At 44.9% G+C, this 26,193-nt stretch overlaps 1 protein-coding gene across 1 annotated transcript in view; it reads right to left on the bottom strand.

Annotated features, from left to right (window-relative positions):
* The window catches only part of LOC310937531 (melanoma receptor tyrosine-protein kinase-like), a gene marked incomplete at its 5' end in the record, with an annotated part of 31,151 nt that extends 5,325 nt beyond the window's left edge, over positions 1-25,826 (bottom strand). The window contains 20 exons of the mRNA XM_083901814.1: positions 4,257-4,442; positions 4,514-4,612; positions 4,689-4,811; positions 4,890-5,034; positions 5,123-5,155; positions 9,286-9,443; positions 9,628-9,718; positions 11,156-11,288; positions 11,367-11,566; positions 11,649-11,739; positions 11,860-11,933; positions 12,102-12,228; positions 12,937-13,050; positions 13,194-13,335; positions 23,413-23,531; positions 23,637-23,705; positions 23,862-23,990; positions 24,657-24,864; positions 24,941-25,167; positions 25,763-25,826. Of these exons, the coding sequence (XP_083757940.1) occupies positions 4,257-4,442; positions 4,514-4,612; positions 4,689-4,811; positions 4,890-5,034; positions 5,123-5,155; positions 9,286-9,443; positions 9,628-9,718; positions 11,156-11,288; positions 11,367-11,566; positions 11,649-11,739; positions 11,860-11,933; positions 12,102-12,228; positions 12,937-13,050; positions 13,194-13,335; positions 23,413-23,531; positions 23,637-23,705; positions 23,862-23,990; positions 24,657-24,864; positions 24,941-25,167; positions 25,763-25,826 (2,532 nt within the window). The remainder of the gene's footprint in view (positions 1-4,256; positions 4,443-4,513; positions 4,613-4,688; positions 4,812-4,889; positions 5,035-5,122; positions 5,156-9,285; positions 9,444-9,627; positions 9,719-11,155; positions 11,289-11,366; positions 11,567-11,648; positions 11,740-11,859; positions 11,934-12,101; positions 12,229-12,936; positions 13,051-13,193; positions 13,336-23,412; positions 23,532-23,636; positions 23,706-23,861; positions 23,991-24,656; positions 24,865-24,940; positions 25,168-25,762) is intronic.
* Between the last annotated feature and the right edge of the window lie 367 nt (positions 25,827-26,193).

The raw sequence follows: 26,193 nt of genomic DNA, 5'->3' as shown, positions 1-26,193 counted from the left end.
ATTCATACTGAGGTCTTTTAGGTTTCGTTTTCACCGCCATTGTAGCTCAGACTTAACTTACAAACCGTGATTGCTCTGCAGCTGAGACTCTACTGACTGCAATGATTGGTAGACGGCAGTAGTTTGCGCTTCATGCCAAAACATAATTTCAAAACAAAAACAGGATTTGTGGTCCACAAAAGATTTTTTTAATGCAAATATTTTGTCTGTACTGTTGTTGTTGGTGAGTTCAGTTTGTTATATGAACATTATTCCTGAGTCTCTGTGACATATTAGGAGGATTTTATGACCAGTTGCTTTAGATTTATTACATAATGCACCTGTGATACTCACAAAATAAGTAATCATTTTGTTAATATGTATTTGTGTTTCCTTTCCTTTAAGTCACGTCTGGTTTATTGCAACTGTATTGTATGTTGTCATGTAGCCAGTTTGCAGAGAAGCACATAATGACATGCTGTTGCACAGAATGGACAGCAGGGGGCAGCACTGACGAGTAGAGTCACTGGGAATCATAATAGTGCGTCACGGATTTGGAGCTCATAATCCGGTTGAATGAAGAATGAGCAACAATTGTCCTGCGTCGCTGATTTCTGTGTAACTTTCAGGTCAGTTATGAATCTTTTATGTGTCTTCAGATGTTTATAACTTTACATTGGAATCCCCCGTGATATGTGGTTTGTTGGTGAAAAGTGTTTTAAGTGTGTAAATATGTGCGTGAGAGTGGTGTAATCGGTAAAATGGCGTTCGCCGCCTGCGCCATAGTCAATTTACTGTTTATTTTGTTGGCTCCTGGGCATTTGTGGGTTATTATTTTGTATGAAAATTAGTTGTTTGTGTATTGGATCTCTGAACTGTTTAAGCTAAAGTTAATGTGTAGTTTGAGATAAGCCTTAGTTAAGGATGCATGAATCTGCGATGGTGGATTCGAGTTCATGGGTCACAGCGGCAGTCCGCCATTTTGTTTGGTCCAGTCATGTTCACGTGTGTAAAGAGATGGTTTAACTGCAAAGGAGAATTATTCTGTTATCTAAGATTATCTATATATCTGCCAGCCGGGACCCAGCCGGGACCCGCTACACACCTTTAAAATAAATAAAACATAAATAATATACAAACTAATATACAAACAAATCTATCGATCACACTCTGTATATCTAATGACGGAGCCGTCTGAGCCAGTGGATCATTTCATTAGGACAGGCCGAGGTAACGCTGCTCTGTGCCGGCCACTGTGAGCACCGAGCGTCCACAGAGGCGGAGCTGATCCAAACTATAAATACGTCATATCTTAATACACAAAACACGTGTTTGGATTCTAAATGACTAATTTCTCAACTCAAATGATGTGTGTTCCACTGAAATGCATTCTGGGATACATGGCTTTTCTCAAGTCACCACCCGATACTTGGTAAACAGACGGAGCGAGAACACTTCCGGGTAAGAGAACTCTCTGCTCCCGTACTTGAGAATTGGAACAGAACTTGGACTGATGTTGATGACGTTTTCACAAGTACACAAGTACAGACAAGTACAGACCAGTACGGACAATTAAGGATATTGAGAAACGGCATTAACCCTCAAAAAGTTGGAAAAGTTTGTGTAACACTGCCTTTCTCAAAGTGTGTTCTGTGGCGGGCACTAACGGACTGGTGGTCCGTTAGTGCCCGCCAAGTGGTCCAAGTGGTTACATAACTATGTTGTATATATGTCTTAAAATGTAAAATGTCAGTGTTTTTATTTCAGTGTTTTTTAAACTGCCTGTGACATATATGTGTTGTTTTCAATAAATCTGGGAACAAATCAACTAGTAGCCTATGTCAAATCAAAAAAAGATTCTTTTGTTGTGTTGTCTGACACGAGGAGTGCAGTGGACGGGTTTGCATCACTGCTGACCGCAACCGTTTATGTCAGTGTGACCTTGCTGCCGTAACTGCCCTCTTGATCGCTGTGGAAAACCTCATCCTCGCCTCAATGGGTGAAAGTTAAGTTAAACCAGCTGCAAAGGTGATGACTAACGTGTTTGGTGGCAAAGCCAGTGACAAAATACATTTGTAATGACACTGTCCAGCGGCACACCAAATCTATGTCAGAAAGTGTGGAAGATCAGGAAAGACACAGAAAAGGGCAAGGTCATCACTAAAGATAACTTTTTTTACTTCACTTGAGTAAGGGAAAACCTCCTGGTGCCTGGTTGGCACAGTCAGTACAATGAGAAGAGCGCTTCTCCTGTGCGTAAAGTCGCAAATGCCGCTGTTTAACACACAGGTGTTGAAAAGTGACAACGCATCACTCACTGTCTACCAGGGCAAAACAAAAAAATGTCTGCATTTTGCGCACTGTCCACACAGCTGTGACCATCACGAGTGGTATGGCGCACCAATCACCATGTATATAGTATCTACATTAGCCAAAACTTGATGCCAAATTTGTCAGGTTTGCTGAAGAAGTTTGAGAAACACTGCTATAAATAAGTGTTTAAAGTGGACCTAGACCGGAAGTTCAAATTAACGCTGTTTTTTTAGTGTGTATCTCTGTCATTACCTTGTTTACGAAGCCCTGAAGGTTCAAAACAAACACTTCAGCCACTGCTGAGAACGCTGTGTTTTATTGTAATCTTGGTCCGGTTATGTAAACAGCGGTTCTCCTGAACAGCAGATCCTCCTGCTCCGGGCACTAGTCCGGGCACATCCGGGTTGCGTACATTGAACCGCAGAAGAATAACGTCCGTTGTGGAGGTGTTTCACGAGCGATGGTGTCTTCTGACTTTGGGTCTGACTCCGGGTCAAAGTCATAAAAGGGACTGCGGCGGGGAGTCGTGAAGAGGCTATTTTTAAACACTGTTAAAACAATGTTTTGATAATGAGTAGCAGTGCATCCACCGTTCCAGAGGGGGGAGCTGCGCTTCTGAGAGCGGGTGTGCTGAATATACTGGCCAATCACAAGACACGGGCCGTTTCTCAATACCCAAGTATGCCAGTATGTACTTGCTTACTTGAGAAGTACGACTGAAGTACATACTTGCCAAGCACGGGAGTACACGAGCACGATTCTTCAATTGGAACAGCAGTGTACTTCCTTGTTCTACTGTTTGAATGGCGGGTGGCACGAAGCACTTAAGCCTCATTACCGCCACCTACAGTGTCGATGAATGAACATATAAAATACTTTTAATAAATACATATATTGTTGTTATTTTCACATTTGGAATATTTTATACACTATAAAATGTGTCCATTATGTGTAAATACCTATACAATGACAGTGCGACTTTAATATAAATCTAAGATTGAAATTTACAATAAGTTAAACATTAATATTATACAAAAGTTCACACTTTCAGGTCAAAACGTTTGCAGTAAAAACAACATGTCAACAACAAATCTATGGATCACACCAAGAATGTAATGACGGAGCCATCTGAGCCAGCGGATCATTTCATCAGGACAGGCCGAGGTAACACTGCTCTGTGCCGGGCACTGTGAGCACAGAGCGTCCACAGAGGCGGAGCTGATAACCTCAGACAGCGCTGCTGTCAAACTATAAATACGTCATATCTTATAACACACACCACATGTTTGGATTCTAAATTAATAATATCTCGCCTCTAATGATTTCAAAACTGCGTTCCGGGACACAGAAAAATATTTATTTCAGGTTTATATTTGTATTTTATCCTGCTATGTTCCGCCGAAATGCATTCTGGGATATATGGCTTTCCCAAGTACGCTCAAGTCACCACCCGATGCATACTTGGTAAAATGGGCGGAGCGAGAACACTTCCGGGTATGAGAACCGTACTCGCTGCTCGCGTTCTTGAGAAATGGAACAGAACTTGGACTGAGGCTGATGATGTTTTCACAAGTACGGGAGTATGCAAGTACGGACAAGTATGCACAAGTATGGATATTGAGAAACGGCCTCTGTCTTTTAGGAGGAGGTTTTTGACCATAAAAACAAGTTAATGTATGTAACTAGACCTCCATAACTAACATATATGTGCAAAAGGACCACTCTATGTCCGCTTCAAGTCTTGTTGTTTCATTTTCTGTTGTTGTCAATCATTCATTTTAGGAAGTTGGCATATTGATTTGGGGATATTTTGAGTAAGGTGGTCCGTGAGTGATTTTTTATGGATTATGTAGTCCTTGGTCTAAAAAAGTTTGAGAAACACTGGTCTAACAGTGATATAAAGACGTGACCACGTGACCATAGACTTAAACTGACAGAGATGTTATATGTTGACCTGGACTCACCTTGGCGATCTGGACGCACCAGTTGAGCAGCCACTGAGCTCCCACCTGCTCCCTGTGATATCGGACGTAGTCCAACAAGCAGCCGTACGGCATCAGCTGCGTCACCAACTGCACCGACGATGTCAGGCAGATTCCCAGAAGACGACACACGTGAGGGTGATCCACGCTCGCCATGACATACGCCTCCTACACACACATACAGGTGTTAGCTTGGGGAGGAAGAGCGCAGAGCTGAAACTTAACAACAAAAATCTCACATCCAGAATTTCCTGGTTGGCTTTAGGTGATGTTGCCTCTCTGAGAACTTTGATGGCGACTGGGATCTTCACGTTCTCACCTTCAGGGGTCCACAGACCCTGGAAAACCAACATCATAATCGTCATTTTCACTGTCATTAGCCCCCAGGAAGTGACATCATGTGTGTATCGTTACCTTAAAGACGGTGCCAAAGGCTCCGGAGCCGAGGACGCGGACCTTCTTAAACTCGGTCTCCTTCAGGATTCTCAGCAGAGCCTGGTTTGGAGCTTCACCGCTCGGAGTCAACGGTTCGACCAGCTGTAAACACAGGGTCACTGATGATGTCATCACACGTACAGTTGCGAGGGATGGACGGAAGACAGATGTTTGTCTCACCTCTCTCTCCTGAAGGAGGCGCCGCACTGTCCTCTTCCTCCGGATCCGTTTTCTCCTCAGCACCAGAAAAACGATTAATGACATGATGACAACAACCAGGAGTCCGCCTACCACGCCCGCCGCCCACGTGGAGTGTGTGACAGCACTGTGATGTTACAGGTAATCATTAACGCAAACATACTCAACAATCACTAACTGTTGTCATGGAAACTGAACCCCGTCCCCAAGTTTACCCTGTACAGCCGGAGAGCCCAGGGCCAGAACACCTGTAGAGACACACACACAAGTGTTGTTGTTGTTGGCATGTTGGTGTTTTGACGTGTGTTAGCATGTTGTTGGGATGTTAGTGTGTTATTGGTGTGTTGTTAACAAGTTGGCATGTTGTAAATGTGTAGTTTAACTTGTTGGCATGTTGTTAGCGTGTTGTTTATATGTTGTTGGTGTGTTGTTGGCGTGTGAACATGTTGGCCTGTTGGTGGTGTGTTGTTAATATGTTTTTAGCATGTTGTTGGCATATTGTTAACAAGTTGTTAGCGTGTTGTTGACGTGTGGTTGGAATCATAGCGTGTTGTTGGTATGTTGTTAACATGTTGTTGGCATGTTGTTAACAAGTTGTTAATGTGTTGTTGGTGTGTTAACATGTTGGCATGTTGTTAACAAGTTGGTAGCGTGTTGTTTATATGTTGTTGGTGTGTTGTTAACATGTTGGCGTGTTGTTGGCATGTTGTTAGCATGTTGTTAATATGCTGTTGGGATGTTAGCATGTTGTTAATGTAATAGCATGTCGTTAATGTGACGTTGACATGTTGTTAGTGTGTTGTTAATATGTTGTTGGCATGTTGCGATGTTAGCAAGTTTTGTTGGTGTGTGGTTTGGATGTTCTTAGGATGTTACGACCAAGATGGCGGCGCGTGAACAACGCGAGGCTCAGCGTCTCTTCAGAATCTGCTATTTAGCGATTTTTTACCTGCTCCTGACCGGATTATTTGCCGATAAATGCTCCGCGTTGCTGTCCTACAGCAGACAGGAGCTTCTAGACATCTGGACTCAAAACTCAGATGGTTTTATCGCCGATCTCCGACTCATCCCAGAGATCTCCAGAACACCGGAGGCTGCTCACTCTTCCCGGCCGGGCGGAAGTGCATGCAGGCGGCGGAGAGAACGTAAACAAAGGCGGGGTAAGCGCGGAGGACTACGAGCTAAGCTAAAGCTAACACCGCACCGGCTCCCTTTACCCAGCATTTTCCTTGCCAATGTCCTTTCCCTGGTGAACAAACTGGATGAAATACGGCTCTCCATCACCAACAACAGACGGATTATGGACTCAAATGTCATGATTTTCACGGAAACATGGCTTAACGACAACTACCCGGACAATGTTATTGAGTTAGCAGGACGTCACACACACCGTGCCGACAGGGTAGCAGACGACTCCGGCAAGACCCGAGGTGGAGGTTTGTGCATCTACATTAACAAAGCTTGGTGCATGGACTCTACTACTACCGAGAGACACTGCTCACCTAATGGGGAGTTTTTAATGGTCAAATGCAGACCTTATTATCTCCCAAGAGAACTCACTGCCGTCATACTCACTGCAGTGTACATCCCCCCGGACGCTAATGCTAAGCTAGCAATGAAAGAACTTTATGCTGCCATTAGCAAACAACAGACCAGACACCCTGAGGCTGCTTTTATTGTTGCGGGTGATTTCAACCACTCCAACTTGAAGACAGTCCTCCCCAAATTCCACCAATATGTCTCCTGCCACACCAGAGAGGATAAAACTCTGGACCATGTTTATTCAAACCTGGCTGGAGCCTACAAAGCAACACCCCTCCCCCACATTGGACTTTCAGACCATCTCTCCTTGTTCCTCACACCTCGGTACTCACCACTCATCCAACGTGTGAAACCCACTGTGAGGACAATAAAAGTGTGGCCAGAGGGGACAGACGCTGTGCTCCAGGACCGGTTCAAGAACACAGACTGGAACAGGCTCAACCGCACAAACTTGGATCAGTACGCCTCATCTGTACTGGACCACATCTTCACCACGGTAAACAGCATCACCACCAAGAAACAAATAACCATGTACCCCAACCAGAAGCCTTGGATGAACCGGGACGTCCGTCTCCTGCTGAAGGCCCGTGACACCGCCTTCAGGTCAGGGGATGCACAGGCCTACAAAACAGCCAGGGCTGAGCTGAAAAGGGGCATCAAGAAGGCCAAGCACCACTACAAAGGGAAGATAGAAGAACACTTCTCCAACTCAAACCCCGTATGTGGCAAGGGCTCCAGATCATCACAGACTACAGGACCACCAACCCCCCCCCCACCAACCCCCCCCCCCCCCCCGCCTCCTCTGATGTCTCCTTCCTTAATGAGCTTAACAACTTCTATGCTCGTTTTGAGAGGGGGAACCCAACAACTGCAACCAAGGCAGATTTGACTCCAGGCCACCAACCATTGACTCTCTCCCCCACTGACGTGCAAGCGGTGCTGAGCAAGATCAACATCCACAAGGCTGCAGGTCCTGATGGCATCCCTGGACGTGTTCTCAGAGCGTGTTCTGGGGAGCTGGCAGGAGTGCTGACGGACATATTCAACCTGTCCTTGGCGCATGCTGTGGTACCAGCCTGCTTCAAAACCACCTCCATCGTCCCCATACCCAAAAACTCCAAGCCATCAAGCCTCAATGACTACCGCCCGGTAGCCCTCACCCCCATCATTACAAAGTGCTTCGAGCGGCTGGTCCTAGCACACCTCAAATCCTGTCTCCCCCCCACCCTGGACCCCCACCAATTTGCTTATCGTCAGAACAGGAGTACAGAGGATGCATTCTCCATAGCGCTGCAGTCTGTCCTCTCACATCTGGACAATAAAAACACATACGCCAGAATGCTGTTCATAGACTTCAGTTCAGCATTCAACACAGTCATCCCCCTTCAACTCATCAGGAAACTCACTGACCTCGGCACCAGTTCCCACATGTGCAACTGGTTACTGGACTTCCTGACCAGCCGGCCCCAGCATGTCCGGCTGGACAACAGCAGCTCATCCATCATCACCATGAACACCGGTGTACCACAAGGCTGCGTGATGAGTCCCTTCCTCTACTCCCTCTTCACCCATGACTGCAGACCTGTCGACGGTTCCAATACCATCATCAAGTTTGCAGATGACACCACGGTGATCGGTCTCATCAGAGACAATGAGGAGACCGCCTACAGGGAGGAGGTGGATCGTCTGGCTGAGTGGTGTGACACCAATAACCTGCTGCTCAACACCGAGAAGACCAAGGAGCTCATCGTGGACTTCCAGAGGATTGCTGAACCACATTCACCCATCCACATCAACGGAGCGGTGGTGGAGCGTGTGAACAGCTTCAAGTTCCTGGGAGTCCACATCTCTGAGGATCTCACCTGGACGACCGGCTGCTCCAAGCTGGTCAAGAAGGCTCACCAGCGCCTCTTCTTCCTGAGGACCCTAAGGAAGAACCATCTGTCCTCAGACATCCTGCTTATCTTCTACCGCTGCACCACCGAGAGCATCCTGACCAACTGCATCACAGTCTGGTACGGGACCTGCTCTGCCTTGGACCGGAAGGCGCTGCAGAGGGTGGTGAAAGCCGCCCAGCGCATCACCGGAGCACCACTTCCTGCCATAGAGGACATCTACAGGAAGCGGTGTCTGAAAAGGGCTGGGAAAATAGTCAAACACCCCAGTCACCCAGCTCATGGACTGTTTACCCTCCTGCCCTCTGGGAGGTGCTACAGGAGCCTCCGGACTAAGACCACCAGGTACCGAAACAGCTTCTTTCCAACAGCTGTCACACTCCTAAACGCTCCCTCTGGACATACATAACAATGACACCTGGACTGAATCAGTCACAACCACCCGCACCTTATCACATTCTGTGCAATACTGTAAATACTGCAAATATAATCACATGTACAAAATAATTATTCCCCGGCTGTAAATAAATGCTTAACACCTATAACTATAATCAACCACCATATATACCATATTTATCTTTTATATATATATGTTTACTGTATATATTATATTGTGTATATATATTTATATTTGTATACATGTACATTTGTAATATACATATTTAAATGCTAACAGCACTTCTGAATGGATGCAAACTGCATTTCGTTGCTCTGTACTGGTGACATGTGCAATGACAATAAAGTTGAATTCTATTCTATTCTAATTCTATTCTATGTTGTTAATGTGTTAACGAGTTGTAAGGATGTTAACAAGTTGTTAACATGTTGTTGGCGTGTTGTTAGCATGTTGACGTGTTGGCAAGTTAACACGTTGTTGGGATGTTAGCATGTTGTTGGTGTGTTGTTAACGTGTTGTGGGTTGCAGTGCACACGTGTCTCACCCCTCAGTGCAGTTCTGGTGACACGGCTGACACTGACCCGTGTTGTCTGGGTATTTCCAGATCAGCATGCCTTCATCTCCTGGGAGTCCGCGAGGACAGCGAGGGACACAGTGAGGGCCGTCCATGACGTGGGCGCACTGGGAACAGTGGTCTGGTCCCTGTAGGTCAGAGACGAGGTCGAGGACAACGGATGAAAATGTTTTTCATTATTTATAAATTATTGTTTACTTTATTTCTTTGTTTATATTTAAATCTTCTGTTGGTGGAAATGAATCATAAGGCTTTGACATTAGCAAAGTGTATGCATCAGCATTAGCATAAGCAAACAACAATAGCACTGACTGGACCATGGCAGGTCGGTTCTCCCGTCTTCAGCAGACACTCTGGGTGACACTCAACACAGCTGCTGTTCACCTCCACCTCTCTGGGGGTGCTGTAGAGCAGAGAAAAGTTAGATCACACACTCAGCCCTCGAGTGGACAAACCCAAGGTAATGATAATCTAAATCTAATAATGTTAGATTTGAAGTATTTTGTTATTGTGTAGTTATACAAGTTTTTATATGTGCAGTTGTACAGGTATTTATATGTGTGTGCATGTAGTACACATACTTATAGAACAGTCATAAATCTGGTTATACATAGATCAGCTCCCATGATTCCAGGGTTTTCCCTGGTGTTTTTTTAGACCAAGCTGGCAAAGGCTGGAGAACCTGTGTGACGTGTGCGGCGTGCAGTGTCTGAGCTCACATTTTGTGTTGCCTATGAAGTGAAAAATCGTTATTTGACCAATGAAAATCTTTTAAATTTTCACCAAGATGGATCAAAAATACAAAAAAAAAACAACAGAAAAGTTTTTAATATTATTTATTTTACCTATTCTTATTAAGCTATCTCAATACCTTCACTTACTTAGTAACACTTTGAGTAACTCATTTATCCACTCCATCAGTTGCATCTGATTGGCTTGAAAAGGTTGGAGGTTGGCTCTTATCTCTATCCAGACACTTACTATCTTCACTATTTTATATTATTCTCTCTATATAGTCATTTCCATTAATAATCTACTGATATTATATATTTCTTCTATTACTTATACATGTATCAGACTGTCTGTCGTCATGACGTCTCTAGTATCAGTCAATCCGATTGGTTGGCAAAGTTCAGATAAACATAGAAACACATAAGTAAAACATCATAACTCACGCACACACTGCAGAGATCATTTAGCCGAGCGGTACGTCTATGGTGCATTCAAGGACCTCGGCAGGGTGGGAATTCACATGTGCAGCAATTATAAACAATGAAAGAAACATGCACAGAGGGATGATTTTTTGTACAATTTCCATCCATCTTTCTAGCCAGTTTGCCCAGTTCCTCCAGTGAAAACAGCAGAAGTTGGAGCTTCAGTTTTCATTCACCAACTCATGAGAATGTTGTTATTATTATGGCGACTGAGAACTTTAATGCCTGCGCCTTTATCTTGCTGGAAGAAATAACGTTGGGGGTTGTTGGATGTAGTAACAATCTGTTTGGAGCGCTGGCGTTTAACTCGCAGGAAGACGCCACATGGCACGCATGCATATGATGCAAATGCTTGCAACATATGCCGCATGTGAGTTTCGCGTGGTTCCCCTTCTGCACAATAGAGGCACTACAATGCTCATATTTCTATTGTGTCAAGATCATTAGAAACATCGTTTTCTACCCCTTTTCAAGACGGCAGACAAAACACCCAGGTGACCCACCTTTGTCTTAGACAGGCAGGGAAAACCCTGAATTCCACACAACTGTTCTGAAGGAGACACCCCCTGGTGGCAGCATGTTGCTAGTTATGTGTCTACTAGTGTTTTCACGTGTGCGTCTCTCACCCCTGCAGCAGGTTACAGGAAGAGACACAGTGCCCACTGCGGTCAAAGTGTTGACAGGACACACACATGTTTGGACCTGGACCCCAGCAGCCGGCGTCCGTGCACTCATCGTCACAGGTTTGATTCTGTTTTTCTGTACGACAAAGACAACTAATGTTCTAACTCGTCCTCTTACACCTGTTTCCATGGTCGACAAACATCAGAGACTCACTGCAGATGTCAGGAGGCGCATTGTTGCGCATCATGACGATCTGGTCAGTTGATCTGAAGAGGGGGGTCCACTGGTCTGCTCTGGTGTAGCAGAGACGGACGTTGTCCTGCAGCATCACTTTTCCAGCGCTCACTTCCTTCAACGAATGAAGGCCGAGCCAACCCAGGCCATGAGCTCGAACCACCGCCAGACTGTAGTGACTGCGAGAGACCGACACGACACACGACATCAGACAGTGACACCTAGTGGACATCTAACGTCTGACAACTACATGAGACTCACTTGCGTGTCGTTCTCCCTCTGATGATCTCCAGGTTCTCGAACACAGACAGAGACGTCAGGTTCTCCGGCCACGCCTGGATCACCAGGTAACCTGAGGTCACACAGGTCAGAGGTCAGGTTCCGACTTAGTATTTTTACATGTTTGCATGTGGAAAATGTTTGATGTTCAGGTAACCTTTGTAGAAGTGAAATATAATGACCTTTGACCTACCAGTGATTTCCTTCACAGTTCTGAAATAGTCCAGCTTCGCCGGGTCCATAGGTGGGATCTTATAGTGCAAGTCCCTACAACAGCCAATCAGAACAAGCCTCACTTTAAAAATCAGTTTCAATTACGACACGGAAGGCATCACAGGTTATCATTCGATTAAATCTGATCAGATTAGATTCAATCAGATCAGATTAGGTGAAACTGTCATGTGTCATGTTGTCGTGTTTGCGTTGTGTTCTGACCCGGAAAACGATGTTGGGATGATTGAAATGTCTCCATTGATTTTCGTACAGTTCCTGAAGGACTCGATGTTGGAGGCGTTCACTGCCATGCTGTTAGTCAGAGTACCGACTCCTATGCCGTCACAGGCTGGAAGAAGAACCGCATTCCATCAGTTCTCTCTCTCTCCAAATAATGTCCAGAGAACTGGGTCAGAACATTTGCCAGTGGATATTCATATATGAAGAACACAGCAGGAGACTATGTGGGTAATGCATGTTCACAACAGCAAGTGGAATCTTTGGAAAATCCACGCAAGGAGGTGGAGCCTGAGTTGAGCTACAGGACTCTCACCATTTACTCAGTATGGATAATTAAATTCATTTCCCTGCTTTTCCTACTGCCTTCTCACTATCTCTGGACAATCTCCTAATAATCACCTGACAATCTCCTGACAGTCTCTGAACAGTTTCTGAAAAATCTCTGGACAATCTCCTAAAAATCACCTGACAATCTCCTGACAGTCTCTGAACAGTCTCTGGACTATCTCTGGACTATCTCTGGACTATCTCTGGACTATCTCGTAACAATCTCCTGACAGTCTCTGAACAGTCTCTGGACTATCTCGTAACAATCTCTGGACTATCTCGTGACAGTCTCTGGACAGTCTCTGAACAGTCTCTGAACAATCTCTGGTCTATCTCTGGACTATCTCGTAACAATCTCCTGACAGTCTCTGAACAGTCTCTGGACTATCTCTGGACTATCTCGTAACAATCTCCGGACTATCTCGTAACAGTCTCTGAACAGTCTCTGGACAATCTGTCCAGAGTTGAGTGCAGTCTCAAAGCTGTCTACCTTTGGGACATGGTCCGTCACACGTCTTACAGCGCTGGACTCCGTTCTCCTCAGCCTCGTACATTCCAGCTCCGCAGGTTCTTACACAGGAACCATCCGTCACCACATAGTTATCTGCACACAAAGAAAATAGGGATCTTCACAGAGAGGTTTCAGGTATGTGGCTGTAATGTCCACAGCCTCCAGCAGGTGGAGCTGATAGGAAAGTTTTTTTTTATTTTTTATTATGATGTCTGCAACTAATTTTGGAATCTTACGTGGACAGGCAGCAACACAGGTCGCTCCGAACATGAACTTGGCACTGGGGTTTTTCTCCACCTGGTGAGTTTTATGGTTGTAGAATGACAGAGGAGGACACCGGTTTGTACACGTCCCCTCATCATTAAACTCCCTGCAGGCCTGAAGAGGGCGACACCACACAGGAAGGAGAAAGACAATTATTTATTTCAATAACGATAGACCACTGTTTATAAACCAGAGGATAGACCACTGAGAATAAACCAAACAGACCACTAAGGATTGACTACTGATGGTAGACCTCTGGGGATTGATCACTAAGAACAGACCACTGAGGATTGATCACTAAGAACAGACCACTGGGGATTGTTCACTAAGAACAGACCTCTGAGGTTTGATCACTAAGAACAGACCACTGAGGATTGTTCACTAAGAACAGACCACTGAGGCTTGATCACTAAGAACAGACCTCGGAGGATTGATCACTAGGAACAGACCTCTGAGGATTGATCACTAAGAACAGACCTCTGAGGATTGATCACTAAGAACAGACCACTTAGGATTGATCACCAAGAACAGACCTCTGAGGATTGATCACTAAGAACAGACCACTGAGGATAGATCACTAAGAACAGACCACTGAGGCTTGATCACTAAGAACAGACCTCGGAGGGTTGATCACTAAGAACAGACCACGGAGGACACTACTGATGGTAGACCTCTGAGGATTGATCACTAAGAACAGACCACTGAGGGTTGATCACTTAGAACAGACCACTGAGGTTTGATCACCAAGAACAGACCTCTGAGGATTGATCACTAAGAACATACCACTGAGGATTGACTACTGATGGTAGACCTCTGAGGATTGATAACTAAGAACAGACCACTGAGGCTTGATCACTAAGAACAGACCACTTAGGATTGATCACCAAGAACAGACCTCTGAGGCTTGATCACTAAGAACAGACCACTGAGGATTGACCACTAAGAACAGACCACTGAGGCTTGATCACTAAGAACAGACCTCTGAGGATTGATCACTAAGAACAGACCACTGAGGATTGATCACTAAGAACAGACCACTGAGGACACTACTGATGGTAGACCTCTGAGGATTGATCACTAAGAACAGACCACTGAGGACTGACTACTGATGGTAGACCTCTGAGGCTTGATCACTAAGAACAGACCACTGAGGATTGACCACTTAGAAGAGACCACTGAGGATCGATCACTAAGAAAAGACTACTGAGGATTGACTACTGATGGTAGACCTCTGAGGATTGATCACTAAGAACAGACCACTGAGGCTTGATCACTAAGAACAGACCACTGAGGATTGATCACCAAGAACAGACCACTGAGGATTGATCACTAAGAACAGACTACTGAGGCTTGATCACTAAGAACAGACCACTTGAGGCTTGATCACTAAGAACAGACCTCTGAGGATTGATCACTAAGAACAGACCTCGGAGGATTGATCACTAAGAACAGACCACTGAGGATTGATCACTAAGAACAGACCTCTGAGGATTGATCACTAAGAACAGACCACTGATGATTGATCACTAAGAACAGACCACTGAGGCTTGATCACTAAGAACAGACCTCTGAGGATTGATCACTAAGAACTGACCACTGAGGATTGTTCACTAAGAACAGACCACTGAGGTTTGATCACTAAGAACAGACCACTGAGGATTGTTCACTAAGAACAGACCTCTGAGGATTGATCACTAAGAACAGACCACTGGGGATTGATCACTAAGAACAGACCACTGAGGACACTACTGATGGTAGACCTCTGAGGATTGATCACTAAGAACAGACCACTGAGGACTGACTACTGATGGTAGACCTCTGAAGATTGATCACTAAGAACAGACCACTGAGGATTGACCACTAAGAAGAGACCACTGAGGAATGATCACTAAGAAAAGACTACTGAGGATTGACTACTGATGGTAGACCTCTGAGGATTGATCACTAAGAACAGACCACTGAGGCTTGATCACTAAGAACAGACCACTGAGGATTGATCACCAAGAACAGACCTCTGAGGATTGATCACTAAGAACAGACCACTGAGGCTTGATCACTAAGAACAGACCACTTGAGGCTTGATCACTAAGAACAGACCTCTGAGGTTTGATCACTAAGAACAGACCTCGGAGGATTGATCACTAAGAACAGACCACTGAGGATTGATCACTAAGAACAGACCTCTGAGGATTGATCACTAAGAACAGACCTCTGAGGATTGATCACTAAGAACAGACCACTGAGGATGGATCACTAAGAACAGACCTCTGAGGATTGATCACTAAGAACAGACCTCGAAGGATTGATCACTAAGAGCAGACCTCTGAGGATTGATCACTAAGAACAGACCACTAAGGACTGACTACTGATGGTAGACCTCTGAGGATTGATCACTAAGAACAGACCACTGAGGATTGATCACTAAGAACAGACCACTGAGGCTTGATCACTAAGAAAGACCTCGAGGATTGATCACTAAGAACAGACCACTGAGGATGGATCATTAAGAACAGACCACTGAGGATTGATCACGAAGAACAGACTACTGAGGACTGATCACTAAGAACAGACCACTGAGGACTGACTACTGATGGTAGACCTCTGAGGCTTGATCACTAAGAACAGACCACTGAGGACTGACTACTGATGGTAGACCTCTGAGAATTGATCACTAAGAACAGACCACTGAGGATTGACCACTAAGAAGAGACCACTGAGGATTGATCACTAAGAACAGACCACTGAGGCTTGACTACTGATGGAAGACCTCTGAGGATTGATCACTAAGAACAGACCACTGAGGATTGATCACTAACAACAGACCACTGAGGACTGACTACTGATGGTAGATCTCTGAGGATTGATCACTAAGAACAGACCACTGAGGATTGACCACTAAGAACAGACCTCTGAGGATTGATCACTAAGAACAGACCACTGAGGATTGATCACTAAGAACAGACCACTTAGGACTGACTACTGATGGTAGACCTCTGAGGATTGATCACTAAGAACAGACCACTGAGGACTGACTACTGATGGTAGATCTCTGAGGCTTGATCACTAAGAACAGACCACTGAGGATTGACCAATAAGAACAGACCACTGAGGATCGATCACTAAGAACAGACCACTGAGGGTTGACTACCGATGATAGACCTCAGAGGATTGATCACTAAGAACAGACCACTGAGGATTGATCACTAAGAACAGACCACTGAGGATTGATCACTAAGAACAGACCACTGACTATTGACTACTCATGGTAGACCTCTGAGGATTGATCACTAAGAACAGACCACTGAGGACTGACTACTGATGGTAGACCTCTGAGGATTGATCACTAAGAACAGACCACTGAGGACTGACTACCGATGGTAGACCTCTGAGGACTGATCACTAAGAACAGACCACTGAGGATAGACCACTAAGAACAGACCTCTGAGGATTGATCACTAAGAACAGACCACTGAGGATTGATCACTAAGAACAGACCACTGAGGATTGATCACTAAGAACAGACCACTGAGGCTTGATCACTAAGAAAGACCTCGGAGGATTGATCACTAAGAACAGACCACTGAGGATTGATCATTAAGAACAGACCACTGAGGATTGATCACGAAGAACAGACTACTGAGGACTGATCACTAAGAACAGACCACTGAGGACTGACTACTGATGGTAGACCTCTGAGGCTTGATCACTAAGAACAGACCACTGAGGACTGACTACTGATGGTAGACCTCTGAGAATTGATCACTAAGAACAGACCACTGAGGATTGACCACTAAGAAGAGACCACTGAGGATTGATCACTAAGAACAGACCACTGAGGATTGACTACTGATGGTAGACCTCTGAGGATTGATCACTAAGAACAGACCACTGAGGATTGATCACTAACAACAGACCACTGAGGACTGACTACTGATGGTAGATCTCTGAGGATTGATCACTAAGAACAGACCACTGAGGATTGACCACTAAGAACAGACCTCTGAGGATTGATCACTAAGAACAGACCACTGAGGATTGACTACTGATGGTAGACCTCTGAGGATTGATCACTAAGAACAGACCACTGAGGATTGATCACTAACAACAGACCACTGAGGACTGACTACTGATGGTAGACCTCTGAGGATTGATCACTAACAACAGACCACTGAGGACTGACTACTGATGGTAGATCTCTGAGGCTTGATCACTAAGAACAGACCACTGAGGATTGACCAATAAGAACAGACCACTGAGGATCGATCACTAAGAACAGACCACTGAGGATTGACTACCGATGGTAGACCTCAGAGGATTGATCACTAAGAACAGACCACTGAGGATTGATCACTAAGAACAGACCACTGACTATTGACTACTCATGGTAGACCTCTGAGGATTGATCACTAAGAACAGACCACTGAGGACTGACTACTGATGGTAGACCTCTGAGGATTGATCACTAAGAACAGACCACTGAGGACTGACTACCGATGGTAGACCTCTGAGGATTGATCACTAAGAACAGACCACTGAGGATTGACCACTAAGAACAGACCACTGAGGACTGACTACCGATGGTAGACTTCTGAGGATTGATCACTAAGAACAGACCATTGAGGATTGATCACTAAGAACAGACCACTGAGGTTTGATCACTAAGAACAGACCACTGACTATTGACTACTCATGGTAGACCTCTGAGGATTGATCACTAAGAACAGACCACTGAGGATCGATCACTAAGAACAGACCACTGAGGATTGACTACCAATGGTAGACCTCAGAGGATTGATCACTAAGAACAGACCACTGAGGCTTGATCACTAAGAACAGACCACTGAGGATTGATCACTAAGAACAGACCACTGACTATTGACTACTCATGGTAGACCTCTGAAGATTGATCACTAAGAACAGACCACTGAGGATTGACCACTAAGAACAGACCTCTGAGGATTGATCACTAAGAACAGACCACTGAGGATTGATCACTAAGAACAGACCACTGAGGATTGATCACTAAGAACAGACCACTGACTATTGACTACTCATGGTAGACCTCTGAGGATTGATCACTAAGAACAGACCACTGAGGACTGACTACTGATGGTAGACCTCTGAGGATTGATCACTAAGAACAGACCACTGAGGACTGACTACCGATGGTAGACCTCTGAGGATTGATCACTAAGAACAGACCACTGAGGATTGACCACTAAGAACAGACCACTGAGGACTGACTACCGATGGTAGACCTCTGAGGATTGATCACTAAGAACAGACCATTGAGGATTGATCACTAAGAACAGACCACTGAGGTTTGATCACTAAGAACAGACCACTGAGGATTGACTACCGATGGTAGACCTCAGAGGATTGATCACTAAGAACAGACCACTGAGGATTGATCACTAAGAACAGACCACTGAGGATTGATCACTAAGAACAGACCACTGACTATTGACTACTCATGGTAGACCTCTGAGGATTGATCACTAAGAACAGACCACTGAGGACTGACTACTGATGGTAGACCTCTGAGGATTGATCACTAAGAAAGACCTCTGAGGACTGACTACCGATGGTAGACCTCTGAGGATTGATCACTAAGAACAGACCACTGAGGATTGACCACTAAGAACAGACCACTGAGGACTGACTACCGATGGTAGACCTCTGAGGATTGATCACTAAGAACAGACCATTGAGGATTGATCACTAAGAACAGACCACTGAGGTTTGATCACTAAGAACAGACCACTGACTATTGACTACTCATGGTAGACCTCTGAGGATTGATCACTAAGAACAGACCACTGAGGATCGATCACTAAGAACAGACCACTGAGGATTGACTACCAATGGTAGACCTCAGAGGATTGATCACTAAGAACAGACCACTGAGGATTGATCACTAAGAACAGACCACTGAGGATAGACCACTAAGAACAGACCACTGACTATTGACTACTCATGGTAGACCTCTGAAGATTGATCACTAAGAACAGACCACTGAGGATTGACCACTAAGAACAGACCTCTGAGGATTGATCACTAAGAACAGACCACTGAGGATTGATCACTAAGAACAGACCACTGAGGATCGATCACTAAGAACAGACCACTGAATATTGACTACTCATGGTAGACCTCTGAGGATTGATCACTAAGAACAGACCACTGAGGACTGACTACTGATGGTAGACCTCTGAGGATTGATCACTAAGAACAGACCACTGAGGACTGACTACCGATGGTAGACCTCTGAGGATTGATCACTAAGAACAGACCACTGAGGATTGACCACTAAGAACAGACCACTGAGGACTGACTACCGATGGTAGACCTCTGAGGATTGATCACTAAGAACAGACCATTGAGGATTGATCACTAAGAACAGACCACTGAGGTTTGATCACTAAGAACAGACCACTGACTATTGACTACTCATGGTAGACCTCTGAGGATTGATCACTAAGAACAGACCACTGAGGATCGATCACTAAGAACAGACCACTGAGGATTGACTACCAATGGTAGACCTCAGAGGATTGATCACTAAGAACAGACCACTGAGGATTGATCACTAAGAACAGACCACTGAGGATTGATCACTAAGAACAGACCACTGACTATTGACTACTCATGGTAGACCTCTGAAGATTGATCACTAAGAACAGACCACTGAGGATTGACCACTAAGAACAGACCTCTGAGGATTGATCACTAAGAACAGACCACTGAGGATTGATCACTAAGAACAGACCACTGAGGATTGATCACTAAGAACAGACCACTGACTATTGACTACTCATGGTAGACCTCTGAGGATTGACCACTAAGAACAGACCACTGAGGACTGACTACCGATGGTAGACCTCTGAGGATTGATCACTAAGAACAGACCATTGAGGATTGATCACTAAGAACAGACCACTGAGGTTTGATCACTAAGAACAGACCACTGACTATTGACTACTCATGGTAGACCTCTGAGGATTGATCACTAAGAACAGACCACTGAGGATCGATCACTAAGAACAGACCACTGAGGATTGACTACCAATGGTAGACCTCAGAGGATTGATCACTAAGAACAGACCACTGAGGATTGATCACTAAGAACAGACCACTGAGGATTGATCACTAAGAACAGACCACTGACTATTGACTACTCATGGTAGACCTCTGAAGATTGATCACTAAGAACAGACCACTGAGGATTGACCACTAAGAACAGACCTCTGAGGATTGATCACTAAGAACAGACCACTGAGGATTGATCACTAAGAACAGACCACTGAGGCTTGATCACTAAGAAAGACCTCGGAGGATTGATCACTAAGAACAGACCACTGAGGATTGATCATTAAGAACAGACCACTGAGGATTGATCACGAAGAACAGACTACTGAGGACTGATCACTAAGAACAGACCACTGAGTACTGACTACTGATGGTAGACCTCTGAGGCTTGATCACTAAGAACAGACCACTGAGGACTGACTACTGATGGTAGACCTCTGAGAATTGATCACTAAGAACAGACCACTGAGGATTGACCACTAAGAAGAGACCACTGAGGATTGATCACTAAGAACAGACCACTGAGGATTGACTACTGATGGACGACCTCTGAGGATTGATCACTAAGAACAGACCACTGAGGATTGATCACTAACAACAGACCACTGAGGACTGACTACTGATGGTAGATCTCTGAGGATTGATCACTAAGAACAGACCACTGAGGATTGACCACTAAGAACAGACCTCTGAGGATTGATCACTAAGAACAGACCACTGAGGATTGACTACTGATGGTAGACCTCTGAGGATTGATCACTAAGAACAGACCACTGAGGATTGATCACTAACAACAGACCACTGAGGACTGACTACTGATGGTAGACCTCTGAGGATTGATCACTAAGAACACACCACTGAGGACTGACTACTGATGGTAGATCTCTGAGGCTTGATCACTAAGAACAGACCACTGAGGATTGACCAATAAGAACAGACCACTGAGGATCGATCACTAAGAACAGACCACTGAGGATTGATCACTAAGAACAGACCACTGAGGATTGATCACTAAGAACAGACCACTGACTATTGACTACTCATGGTAGACCTCTGAGGATTGATCACTAAGAACAGACCACTGAGGACTGACTACTGATGGTAGACCTCTGAGGATTGATCACTAAGAACATACCACTGAGGACTGACTACCGATGGTAGACCTCTGAGGATTGATCACTAAGAACAGACCACTGAGGCTTGATCACTAAGAACAGACCACTGAGGACTGACTACCGATGGTAGACCTCTGAGGCTTGATCACTAAGAACAGACCATTGAGGATTGATCACTAAGAACAGACCACTGAGGTTTGATCACTAAGAACAGACCACTGAGGATTGATCACTAAGAACAGACAACTGAGGCTTGATCACTAAGAACAGACCTCAGAGGATTGATCACTAAGAACAGACCACTGAGGCTTGATCACTAAGAACAGACCTCTAAGGATTGATCACTAAGAACAGACCACTGAGGATTGATCACTAAGAACAGACCACTGAGGCTTGATCACTAAGAACAGACCTCGAAGGGTTGATCACTAAGAACAGACCTCTGAGGATTGATCACTAAGAACAGACCACTGAAGACTGACTACTGATGGTAGACCTCTGAGGATTGACCACTAAGAACAGACCACTGATGATTGATCACTAAGAACAGACCACTGAGGCTTGATCACTAAGAAAGACCTCGGAGGATTGATCACTAAGAACAGACCACTGAGGATTGATCATTAAGAACAGACCAGTGAGGATTGATCACTAAGAACAGACCACTGAGGACACTACTGATGGTAGACCTCTGAGGATTGATCACTAAGAACAGACCACTGAGGATTGATCACTAAGAACAGACCACTGAGGACTGATCACTAAGAACAGACCACTGAGGATTGACCACTAAGAAGAGACCACTGAGGATTGATCACTAAGAACAGACCACTGAGGATTGACTACTGATGGTAGACCTCTGAGGATTGATCACTAAGAACAGACCACTGAGGATTGATCACTAACAACAGACCACTGAGGACTGACTACTGATGGTAGATCTCTGAGGCTTGATCACTAAGAACAGACCACTGAGGATTGACCACTAAGAACAGACCACTGAGGATTGATCACTAACAACAGACCACTGAGGATTGATCACTAAGAACAGACCACTTACGACTGACTACTGATGGTATACCTCTGAGGATTGATCACTAAGAACAGACCACTGAGGACTGACTACTGATGGTAGATCTCTGAGGCTTGATCACTAAGAACAGACCACTGAGGATTGACCACTAAGAACAGACCACTGAGGATCGATCACTAAGAACAGACCACTGAGGATTGACTACCAATGGTAGACCTCAGAGGATTGATCACTAAGAACAGACCACTGAGGATTGATCACTAAGAACAGACCACTGAGGATTGATCACTAAGAACAGACCACTGACTATTGACTACTCATGGTAGACCTCTGAAGATTGATCACTAAGAACAGACCACTGAGGATTGACCACTAAGAACAGACCTCTGAGGATTGATCACTAAGAACAGACCACTGAGGATTGACCACTAAGAAGAGACCACTGAGGATTGACTACTGATGGTAGACCTCTGAGGATTGATCACTAAGAACAGACCACTTAGGACTGACTACCGATGGTAGACCTCTGAGGATTGATCACTAAGAACAGACCACTGAGGATTGACCACTAAGAACAGACCACTGAGGCTTGATCACTAAGAACAGACCACTGAGGACTCACTACCGATGGTAGACCTCTGAGGATTGATTACTAAGAACAGACCACTGAGGGTTGATCACTAAGAACAGACCCCTGAGGCTTGATCACTAAGAACAGACCTCGGAGGATTGATCACTAAGAACAGACCACCGAGGCTTGATCACTAAGAACAGACCTCTGAGGATTGATCACTAAGAACAGACCACTGAGGATTGATCACTAAGAACAGACCTCTGAGGATTGATCACTAAGAACAGACCTCAGAGGATTGATCACTAAGAACAGACCACTGAGGCTTGATCACGAAGAACAGACCACTGATTATAGTATGAGGAAGCTGCAGTGACACAGACCAGACAGTCGGTGGCTTGTGGTCCGGTGCACCCGGCGGCACAGTGATCGTTACAGCAGTCATTGGGCTTTGGACCTTGACACCTTCGGCTGCACTGTTTGGCACACAGTAGTTTAGTGACTGAGAGAGAGAAGGCGAGAGAGTGAGAGAGAGAGAGATAGAATTTAAACTCTGTAGAATCCAGAATAAAAAATGAGTAAAGAAAGAAAAAATAATGATGTTTACATCTTTGACAGTGTTCTGGTCCAGCTGCCCAACATGAACCATTAACACACCCGGGGTCACACTCCTCACCTACACACACACACACACACACACACACACACACACACACACACACACACACACACACACACACACACACACACACACACACACACACACACACACACACACATTTATTAAACATCATAACAAAGTGAAGATCACAGTTATTGTTATTCTTCATACATTTCTGGATGGAAGTGTCCTTGAAAACCAGGCGGGGATTATTGTCGTCCAAAATGTCCCACCACTGAATGGTGTCGGTGTTACACAGCAGGGGATTGTGGGTAATTTTCACACCTCCTTTCAGAATCTCTGCGAGGAGAAGATCAAGTCATATGATTCAAAGAGTCATTAAAAAATGTTTCTCAAGCAGCGAACATGATGACATCAGAGGTCGCAGGTCGAGTTTGTGCAAGCTGTGAGTGTGTGAGTGTGTGAATGTGTGAATGTGAGCACAGCTAACCCTGAAGCCTTGACACGCTGTGGGTGTGGCCTAATACCAGAGGACACTGGTGTTGACTGAAGGTTTTTATACATAAACCTTTTGTTAGCTCCGCCTACTTAGCCAGCAAAAAGAGCAACACGTCATCACAGCTTGCTCACCCACACACTCTTTTTTTTATACACAGTCACTGATCGTCTACAAAAAAAAAAACTAAATGTGTTCATGACGTGTTGTTGGCATGTTCTCGTGTCTCGTATATGCTTGACCGTGGTGTATGCGTGTGTACTTGTTTTGTAAGCATGTTTTGGTGTACGTGTGTTGTTAGAGTGTTTTGGTGTCCATGTGTTGTTAGCATGTGCTTGTACTGTGTTTTGGTGTCTGTGTGTTATTAGCAAATGCTGGTAGCGTGTGTTGTTAGCATGTGCTTGTACTGTGTTTTGGTGTCTGTGTGTTGTTAGAATATGGTGGTAGCGTGTTTTGGTGTCTGTGTGTTGTTAGCGTGTGCTGGTAGCGTGTTTTGGTGTCCGTGGTACCGGTCAGGCTGCTAAGTTGCAGCTGCCTCAGGCCACTGGTGTAGTGGTTGGTGTCAGACGAGTGGTTCTTCATGTAGTTGGACATCACCAGCAGAGAGAACTGACCCTCATACAGGTTCTGACCTCGGATCAGCCTCAGATTGACCAGCGGGATGGTGGCCACCTCGTTCATGGCGATCAGGACGTAACCGCTCACTTCCTGGATGGACTGAAGAGAGAAAAACCATCATGAACAGTTTAAATTAAAGACCAGTTCTGCTTGTGACTCTGGTTCAGAGACGGACCTGCAGGAAGGTCAGGTCCTGGTGCTCTAGCGTGTACGTGATCTCCAGGTTCTCCAGGACCAGGGTGCAGTTTCTGTACATCCTCACCATGTTGCTATAGTGATTTTCACGAGTGCCCAACAGCGTCAGCTGGTTACTCATCCCCTGACACACTGAAGCATAAGAGAAGAAGAACCAGTCAATGGAAGTTCTCAAGTACTGAGGAGAACACATGTGACCTCCTGATCCTGAGGAGGAGCAGATCAGAGCAGGTTGTCATGGTGACGTAAGGTCAGAAACAAGCAGGGAGGAGCAGGAAGTGGCGACAACTGTGAAAATGCCTGCAGGTGTTTCTCACCCTGTTCTGCAGGTTATTCTCCTCAGCTGATGACAGCAACAATATTGTGTTTTATTCTTTTGAATCTTTTGAAGATTTTATTTATTTTTCAGTTGTTTTTTTAACCTGAACTTGTTTATTAAAATTGTCTGAATGATAAAATTAATTTCTCTTCAAACATTAATCTAGATATGATATTAAAACAAAATTTTTGCGTCAAATGACATACAAGATTATATCGTCAGAACTTTTTTACACAACAGAAAATGTATAATACACTATATTATACATATATACATACATATACACATAGACACACAGAGAGAGATTGTATCTGTAGATAAACATTGTTGTTTCAGCTGCTCTCTACTCCGCTCTGATTGGCTGTTGCTTCACTCTGGAGGCAGCTCATTGGTTGGACCCTTGAGGAGACCCGTCCACATCTGGACAACCACACACATACACACACATTTGGACCTGTGTCTCTTTAGTTACCTCCCACTCACTCCTCCCTGTGGTCTCCTCCTTCCTTCCTTCCTTCCTTCCTCTGTCCTTTTCTGTCAACACCATCATTCTGTTGTTTTCCTTCATTCCACACACACACAAGCACACAAGCACACACACACACACACACACACACACACACACACACACACACACACACACACACACACACACACACACACACACACACACACACACACACACACACACACACACACACACACACATTTGTACAGAAACAGGTCTGATCTGTGTTTTTTTGGACGTTGTCCTGTGTATGGTACAGTGAACATGAAAAGATTTCTTTGCGTGTGTGTGTGTCATCGTCAGCTTGGACTGTATGAATCTGTGTTAGTGATTGCGGTTAAGCGTTGGACGAGCACAGACACGTTTCTGCTTCAACACAAACTGAACCAAACTGATCGATAATCAT

This window comes from Microchirus variegatus (genome assembly GCF_963457635.1).
Source record: "Microchirus variegatus genome assembly, chromosome: 15".
In the NCBI taxonomy this organism is placed as follows: domain Eukaryota; kingdom Metazoa; phylum Chordata; class Actinopteri; order Pleuronectiformes; family Soleidae; genus Microchirus; species Microchirus variegatus.
Note: the sequence above shows the minus strand (reverse complement) of the source record. Positions and strands in the feature narration are given on the sequence as shown.